The sequence below is a fragment of the Engystomops pustulosus genome, chromosome 2, assembly GCF_040894005.1.
Source record: "Engystomops pustulosus chromosome 2, aEngPut4.maternal, whole genome shotgun sequence".
In the NCBI taxonomy this organism is placed as follows: domain Eukaryota; kingdom Metazoa; phylum Chordata; class Amphibia; order Anura; family Leptodactylidae; genus Engystomops; species Engystomops pustulosus.
The window spans coordinates 72647197-72656339 of record NC_092412.1 but is presented as its reverse complement, the minus strand read 5'-3'; the positions used below and the strand labels follow the sequence as shown (position 1 = coordinate 72656339).

General features: G+C 44.9%; 1 protein-coding gene across 1 annotated transcript in view; it reads left to right on the top strand.

The window, feature by feature from the left end:
* The first annotated feature begins 730 nt into the window (after window positions 1–730).
* The window catches only part of CNMD (chondromodulin), a 49649-nt gene continuing 41236 nt past the window's right edge, over window positions 731–9143 (top strand). The window contains exons 1-2 of the mRNA XM_072135297.1: window positions 731–941; window positions 2731–2871. Of these exons, the coding sequence (XP_071991398.1) occupies window positions 870–941; window positions 2731–2871 (213 nt within the window). The 5' untranslated portion in view covers window positions 731–869. The remainder of the gene's footprint in view (window positions 942–2730; window positions 2872–9143) is intronic.

Sequence of the window (9143 nt, the reverse complement as noted above, 5' to 3'; positions counted from 1 at the left end):
GTCTCTCCCTGTTGTAATCACATATACATGTCCATTAGCTGCTATCTTGGCTCTGCCCACTAGGGCACAACCCCCGTGTGCCAGCATTGGCCTTTTGCTTCCAAGCCCACCATAACCTTTGGACTGGTGTTGGATTATTGCTAATTTCTCGTGGGCTCATTCCTGGCAGTTTTTAGAGAATCAATGCTTCTCTAAGGGAACATCAGGCACATTAATGTTAATACTAGTGTAGCTTGTTATGGGGTTAAGAGTAAAATATGTTCAGTTCACCAATCTTATGACTAATACATCGTTCATATAAAGGGGTGTGCGCTTGCCTGGGGTAACCCTGATATTTTCATATTACAAACAGCTCTACAACAGAGAAGCTGATGGCATGTCATGACTTTTTACATTTACAGGTTCTCTTTCTAAGTAGTTATTTTCTGATGCTTCTAGCTGTAAAATGCTACCTATTCCATCCTAACAGTAGTCTTTCACTGGAAGTGATGTTTGCTAAAGGGCAGGGACCAGTAAATGAATGGTTCTGCTGTCTAGACTACAGAAACATTGGCTCTGTATATACTTCACAACATTTGACCCTCTGAAAAATGTGGGAGGAAACTATGTGGGGGACTAAAGGGAAGAATGGAGCATGTATGTGCCCCCTCTGCATTCTGGAGGTGAGGGAAGGCCTTAAAGGGAGGGTGGTGCTGTAGAAGGAATGCACAGGATGCTGTACCAGGGGGGAGGAGAGGCTTTTGGCTGCTGCTAGATGGGCAGGTGCTCCTTGCACTTTTGACTGACATGCACTGGTCACATGATTTTCTCCTGTCCTGCACAAGTCGCACAGCTGGGTTGGGGGCTCAGATTGGGATCAGCAGTACACAATGGCAGAGACTTCGGAGAAAGTTCCTATAGCCCTGGCAGGACCTGAGGATATGGAGCAGTGTCTTCCTCCAGTGAGTAGTACCACATTCAGCTTCTCTCCAAACATTCTCTATCTTATATAGATCTCATCTTAATGTGTGATTTAGGGGAAAGAAAATCCAGTCCCCATTGATAAACCTGTTCTCATTGAGGCTAGAAGAGACACTGAAGCATCAGGTATCATAGGATTTGTTGCAGTTCAGGGCTTCAGATTGTGTTTTAGTTATACTGCTTGTATCTAAACTACTAAGTAATAAGTTAACAGTCCTGAATAATATATCAGGCTACCAACTTGCCAGTATTGATACACTGATTTTAATTATTATAATTATAGGCCTCTATAGTCACCTTTTCTAGAATGCTCACATAATCCTTTGTCTGAACAGCTACTGTGGTACTACTGCTCTCAGCATGTACTTCACATACAAAAAGTTTGAGACTGCCCCCCCCCCCCAGCCTCACTCCAGTGTTAGGATGCTGAGCACATAGAGGTCTCAAATGTACGTAAAATATGTGAGCATCTGCACAGAAATTACCAGGAAGAAAATGAAATACTGGCTCAGTTATTTGGGATTTGGATTGTGAGGGAGAAAGACGTAAACTTGGAAAGGTTAGAGCAATTAATTTCGCTGTAAATTCACATTCCCCATATGCCTGGCATAAAGAGCAGTTGTGAAAATGTTTGCATGGAGAAGGTAGGATTTTTCTAGGTGTCTTCTACAGGATTGGGGTTTGATTTCTGTTTACCTCCAGAGAAAGGTTAATGAGATCCCTTCCTGGCCCACCTGCCTATGTGGAGATTAGTATTAGTATCTTCCTCCCATTAATACACACTTGTAGTTATGGATATTTATTGTTATTATTGTTGTGATTATAACTAGAAATGTGACCAGAATTGATATGAATAGTCAGGAGCTGTATCACATTGTAACAAACTTTCAGTATTTATTGCTAGATTATTATGTCCAAATAATTGGAAATGCTAACTTTTTGTGTGAGTAAATGATGTGCTGGTGCTGTGGATTATAGTAACTGTATACACAGCCAGGACAGCGAGAGGACATGTATACAAACTGATGAAGTCATATCACTGCTCCAATCATTACAATTGCAAACTAATTTTGACTGAAAGAAAATTATATTTTGTCAGAAATAATCAAGAAAATAATCCCAGATAATCTGCTATGAGAAGTAAAGTACAATTAACCTCTGCTTAGATTTCCATAGGTTCCAACAGTCAAATTATGGACCATAGTTATAAAACATAAGTATGCAGGAATTAGAAGTTAAGTAGATTATGGCAGAATAAATGTCCAATAAAGATTGGGCACCCTCCTGCAACTTGAACTAGAAACTAATAAAATTGAGTAAATTCCTATATCGTCACCTCCATGTGATATCAAGTGATAAGGAAATGTCATAAGATGTTGCCTTACAGGCCTTTGGCCTCCCATAATTCTGGACATGCATGGGATTTCTGGAAATAGGAATCTCCAAATTTTCTATACAAATCTGCATACCACTAAAAACAGCATTTAACTGTATCCAGTCCATGAGCATTACATTTCACATGAACTAGATTATTTAGAAATTTCTGTGACTGAAAATCTGTTGCACACATGTACAATGGGATTCGGCAGCATGTCCGTGGATTTCTGCAGCTCCTACAATGGCATTACAGCCTCTGGTCGCGGTAAAGTTGCATGCAGTAAATTATCAAAACGGCATGTGTTTTATAGCAGTACTTGAGGACATATTGTTTAAACTATGGTTTTTCCCGTCCTGGGTGGTGACTTACAGTTGTGTTTTATCTGCTTCTAGGCTTATACAGCAATTACAGTGAAGCCATCCAATAGTGGTCGTCTCCTCCGAATCGGGGCCGTCGTGCTTATCTCTGGGGCTCTGCTGCTTCTCTTTGGAGCCATTGGTGCATTTTATTTCTGGAAAGTAAATGATAAACATGTAAGTCATATAAGTCATAGTATGTTTGCATGTCATGGTGTAACTTGCCATAAAAGCATCTATCCAGTTCTCCAACCCTAGCTTGTGTTCCTCTGTAGCAGATGTAGCAGCCACACGATCACAAGGAGCCATATACTTTTACTTTTCCTAAGCCAAAGCCACAAATCCTCTTTCCGAACTGACTTTGAAAACATGAAGAAAGTTACATAGAGAAGTGACGCTAATAAATGGGAATATGATCCCACATGACTCCAGCAATGTTCTGCAGGAAATGAATAGGCACTTGACATGCAGAAATGTATTATGCTATTTTAATCTAGAATTAATCTCCTGATGCATGTGCGGAGCGCCACAGAAATGGATATATGAACCGTGCTGTTATTTACACTGACAAGATTTTCCATTAGACTTCTTATTTATTTCAGGATCCTTCCAGACGTAGAAATAAATACAATGCTAATATTTCAGCCTGACTATTTAACCTGACTACAGATGGCAGGCTTAATTGGCGGCAACATAAATAGATAAATTATTAAAATGGATCATTATAGCGTTAGTGGGGGAAGAAGTGTAACTTGTCACAATAATTGGCTTTAGAGGAATAATTAGCCACAAGTAAAAAGCTGCAGTTTCTTTTCCCAGGATAACAAATCTCCAGTATTTAAAACGATTTTTTTTCACTAAGTGATTGTGTTATTTCATATGAAGTGTGAGAGCGTCTGATGTGCCTTCAAGGATATATGCAGGGCTGACTTTCTCTTGCTCTGTTGCTTATGGTCTCTTAGGCTGAGCTGGGGTCAGTGGTGACTGCTTGCAGACAAAAGCCCCTTTATGTCGGACTCAATCAGCTCTTGTATATCGGCCAGCTACTTCCCCCCTCAGCAGCATGCTATAAATGTAGTCCAGTATTTCTCGACCAGCCAGGATGTGTTTTCATAAACCAGCCAAACTAATGTGCATTTTGTCTTTAGTGCATAGAACTACATGGACACATAAGATAATATCAGGGAGCGTTTGCTTTTGACCTCATATTGATATTTTTCTAGTATGTTGCATACTAAACTAAAGTTATATATTAATAGATCTATTATATGGATGTTAATACTTGCAAAGCTAAATAGACTAAAAACTGTGCTGAAGTGTTGTCTAATGATAATGATGTGGAAAGTCGTCCATTATACTCCGTGTTATCATAGAGCACGCTGCGATCAGTACAGTAACCCATTAATAAAATCAATTCTACATTTTGGCTTCTTTATTTAACGGATCATTGTTCTTCTCGCTTTCATAAATCATCACTGCCTTTGTTTGTTGAGGATAAAGGACACTGTATATTTACAAGCATCACACACCAAATCTACTCACATTACTCACTTCATGGTAACTAGTTTTCTTTGGTATTTACTTGTTACATTACATGTCTATGGGTTACATTTTAGGAGGCAATAACTATGGCCAACATTACACAATGATTAAGTGGCTTTTTGTACCCTGTCTTTAGTACATTATGTCATCAGCACTGGGAAAGATATAAGTTATAAGGAACTGTAGCTAAATGACTATACGGGATATACACTGGAGATCTAAATTAGAGAACAATGTATTATCACTGTCAGGATTCGGGATGCATGAATTAACTGGACCACCGCGGCAGATGGTACTAGCCGACACCTGGGACAGGAGTCTAAGTGGAACCTGGTCTTCCCCAGAGCCTGCTGCAAAGCAAGATGGACTTGTTGCGGCAGGGTACCCCAAGGTCGTTCCACAGGTGTGACTAACCCGCGGTGGCAGCCAAAGTCGATGTACCTTGGCGGAAGACAGTCTTGTGGTCAGGTCCAGACACAGGGTCAGGGCAGGCGGCAGAGATGCAATGTCAAGTCCAATCCGGGGTCAGCAATGGGAGGTCCAGGCAGATGGGAACAGGAAAGTCCACAAAGTCCTGAACATCTTTGGCAAGGGCGACCAAGAGCTGCACCCCAGGATGCCTAGCCACACATGAGCAATGTCCCCAAGACAGAATCTTCCTCCACAGAGCAAGTCATACATAGGTCTTGCCAGGAGATAGTTGACGAAGATCCACAGGCGCAGTCAGTACCAGTCATTTAGGTGGGATGACGTGCTGAGGAATCAGTTCCTCCCCAATGACATCCGAGGCACGAGACAGGGCTTTAGTCTTGATGTTCTTCTCGGCCGGACGGAAATGAATGACGAATTCGAACCAGGAGAAGAAGAGTGACCAGCGAACTTGACATGGATTAAGTCGCTGAGCAGTCTGGAGATAGAGAAGGCTCTTGTGGTCCATGTAAAAGCTGACCAGAAACCGATACAAGTATTGCTGTATAGCACGTAGTCCTACTGGACAAGGCCACAGAAGAACTGCAGACAGCTTGGCAGGATCCATCCGGAGACCTCTGTCGGAGATGATAAAGCCGAGAAATGGAAGACTCCGCTGATGGAATTAGCACTTTTCAAGTTTGGCGTAAAGGCGATTGGCCCTTAAACGACTGAGGACTTGCCATAAGTGGACTTGGTGAGTCTCAAGGTCCGGAGAGAAAACCAGAAAATCGTACAATTAGACCACAACACAGACATAAAGCAAGTCTCTGAAGATGTCATTAACAAATTCCTGGAAGACCGCCGGTGCGTTACAGAGACCAAATGGCATCACCAGGTACTCAAAGTGTCCATCATCGGTATTGAAAGCGGTCTTCCACTCAACTCCCTGGTGGATACAAATGAGGTTGTCTGCTCCTCGAAGATCCAATTTCGAGAAGATCTTGGCTCCACAAAGACGGTCAAACAGTTCTGTGATCAACGACAATGGATAGCGGTTCTTAACTGTGATCTTGTTAAGACTGTGGTAGTCAATCCATGGACGGAGTGACCCGTCCTTGTTGGTCACAAAGAAAAATCCTGCACCAGCCAGAGAAGAGGGCTTACGTATGAATCCCCTCTGCAGGTTTTCTTTGATATAGTCTGATGTGGCTGCGGTTTCTGGTACTGAGAGTGGGTACACATGACCATGCGGAGGGGAAGTACCCGGCAGCAGACCCACAGGACAATCGTAGGGACGGTGAGGTGGCAAAGTCTCGGCTTGCTTCTTTGAGAAGATGTCAAAAAAGTCCTTATAGCAAGAGGGAAGGCCATCCAGTGCCTTGGGAGCCACAGAAGAAACCAAGACTGGCAAAGTATGAGGCATCTCCACACAGCAAGACAGACTCAGGTCCCCACCGAAGGATCTCCCCCATCTTCCAGTGAGGAACGGTTGCGTGGAGCTGCAACCATGGTTGACCCAACAGAATGGTGGACATGGACTGTGGTAGCACATAAAAAGACAGTCTTTCCCTGTGCAGCACACCAACTTGCAAGGACAGAGGCTTGGTGCAGTACTGGACCGGTTCAGAGAGGATTTGGCAACTGACAGATGAGATGATCAAAGGCTTCTCAAGGCGAACCATGAGTATGTGATGGCGGGAGACCAAAGCGGCATCCACGAAGTTCCCTGCAGTACCGGAATCCAAGAAAGCAGAGACCTGGATCTGGGTGCCGGTGCCAATGCTGAAAAGCACCGGAATCATCAGGCGTGAAGAATCTTTGCTTACACCTAGGGACGCTAGGACATGACAATGAAGTGCTCCGGACTGACGCAATACAGGCAGAGGTTCCCCTGATGTCTTCTGGAACACTCTTGGGAGAAGAGTCTGGCTCCGTCCAACTGCATAAGCTCCTCTGTAGACGGTACGGCCCAGAGGCTGGAGTGCCTTTGGAAAGGCGAGTTAGAAATCGTGGACGGACTTGCGGTTGCTTGTGGTGAAACTCCTCGGTACACTCCCTGAACTGCACGTCACTCCAAGTGGCCAAGGCGAGAGACCCTTCCTGAAGGTTGTGGACAGGGCTGCATCGTTCCAGGTGAGTTCCGAGGCCAGGGTACGGAACTGGATAGCATATTCTCCCACGGAAGAGTTCCCCATGTGCAGATTCAGTAGCGCAGTCTCTGCAGAGGAGGCCCATGCAGGTCCTTCGAACACAGATCGGAACTCCACCAGAAATGCCGAAGAGTAGCCGTGACCGGGTAATCTCAGTCCCAGAGAGGGGTAGCCCAAGCCAGGGCCTTCCCAGAGAGGCTAAGAACAAATGCCACCTTGGATCGCTCTGTGACAAACTGAGAACATGAGTTCTATATGCAGGGAGCACTGGGTTATAAAGCCCCTGCACAGCTTGGGATCTGCATCATACTTGCCGGGCATTGAGAGTCGTAGCCTGGGTTCATCAGTAGGAAGACAAGCCGAGGTAGCAGGAGTTGCAGGAACCTTTTGTGGTTGCAGGGTAGCTAGCAGCTGTTGCAGCATGGCGGTGACTTGCTCCAGCGGTTCCAGCTGTGCGGCAATTTGCCGGGATTGGGGGTCCACGATGGTGGCAAGATCAGGCCGACTGGGAGGCGGAACCTCAGCAGGATCCATCCATCTTACTGTCAGGATTCGGGATGTGTGAATCCACTTAACTACCACGGGAGGTGGTACTAGCCGACACCTGAGTCTAAGTGGCACCTGGTCTTCACCAGAGCCCGCCACAAAGTGGCAGGGTACCACCAGGTCGTTCCACAGGTGAGAGGTACCTTAGCGGAAGACAGTCTCGTGGTCGGGTCCACGTACAGGGGCAGGGCAGGTGGCGGAGATGCAATGTAAAGTCAGCAACAGGAGGTTCAGGCAGATGGGAACAGGAACACAGGCACACAGGACACAGGAACACAGCAACGCAAGAACACACCAACATGGAGGAACTCTAGTAACACAGGAACACGGCAACACAGTAACATGGCAACACGGGACTTAGGAGCAGGAACACATAGAAGCAGGAATGCAGGATACACATGAACACACGGGAACACTGGAGGCACAGGAACATAGGAGACACAGGAACGCAGGATAATAGCTAGGGAGCTTTTTCTAAGGCTGTGAGGCACAAAGATCCGGCAAGGCAGGAAGGGAGGTGCTGGATTATAAGGTGAGGTGTTCAGCCAGCGCACCAATCAGTGGTGCGCTGAGCCTTTAAATTTCCCTATGCGCGCACCCTAGGAAGCGCGACAGGTGAGTTCGGTGAAGCGGGGGCACACAGAGGGACTCGCAATTCGAGGCAGGGATCGCCGGAGCACCCGTGACCATCACTTGATTCTTTCAGGAATAACATTTTAATTAATTTTTTGTAAGAGGTACCCTAAGCCACTAAAACATTATTTTACAAAATTAACAAAGTATATCAACATAAAGCCTTCTTTTTGGAAAAAAAGAAAAGTGACAATCATAATGATAGAACAGCAACGACTGCAGCACAGACAAAGAAGATAATACTAATTCTTAACCAATTAGTAAGTAGTGTACAGACCTTTACTTTGAATGACTTCACACATGTCACTAGCCAGTCTCTTTACAGATCTGTGACTGTTGTGGGTTTCTTGGCTTGACAAAACTTTGTCACAAAGGATTTTCCAGAGGTTTTCTTTTGGGTTTATATCAGGACTCTGGGCCGGCCATTTCATTGTTTCAATGTTTTCATTTTCAAGCAGCTGCTTTACCTATTATGCTTTGTGACAGGGGACATTGTTCTTCCTGAAAATTGCTTTATGTTTTAGTGATGAATGCAAGGAAGGAACCAAGTATTGTTGAGGAAGGTTCTGATAGACACTTGCATTAACTTTGCCATGTAGCTGTATGGGAGATCAAACTCTGGCTGCAGAAAACATTCACCAAACCATGACACTTCCTCCACCACCTTTCACTGACTTCTTTACACATTTTAAGTTCAGTCTTTCCCCAGTTAGTAAATCTGCCCCATTATGTTCATTACAAACCCGATCCAGTCATGATCCCGTGGCACGTTCTCTGACGCTGATTCGGGTTCTGACGGGATTCACTAAGGTCGTGCGCCCGATGTCCACCAGGTGTCGCTGCTGCGCTGAAGTCCGACGGAATTTACCTCCTTTGTCTCGGTGTATGTGAGTGCTATTTTTTTTTTTATTCTGCGTTTTTTCTGAATTCGTCGGGTTTTCCAACGGCCACGCCCCCAATTTGGGTCGCGTGAAAGCCGGCGCGCCACAATCCGATCGCGTGCGCCAAAATCTCGGGGCAATTCGGTGCAAATCAGAAAAATTTGGGAAACCCGGCGGAAAAAAGTGATTCGGACCCTTAGTAAATCTGCCCCAATGTTTCAGATCTGACGCATTTAGCCTTTTGATGTTTTCTGCTAATAAGAGTTTTGGTCACTGCAGAGTGAGC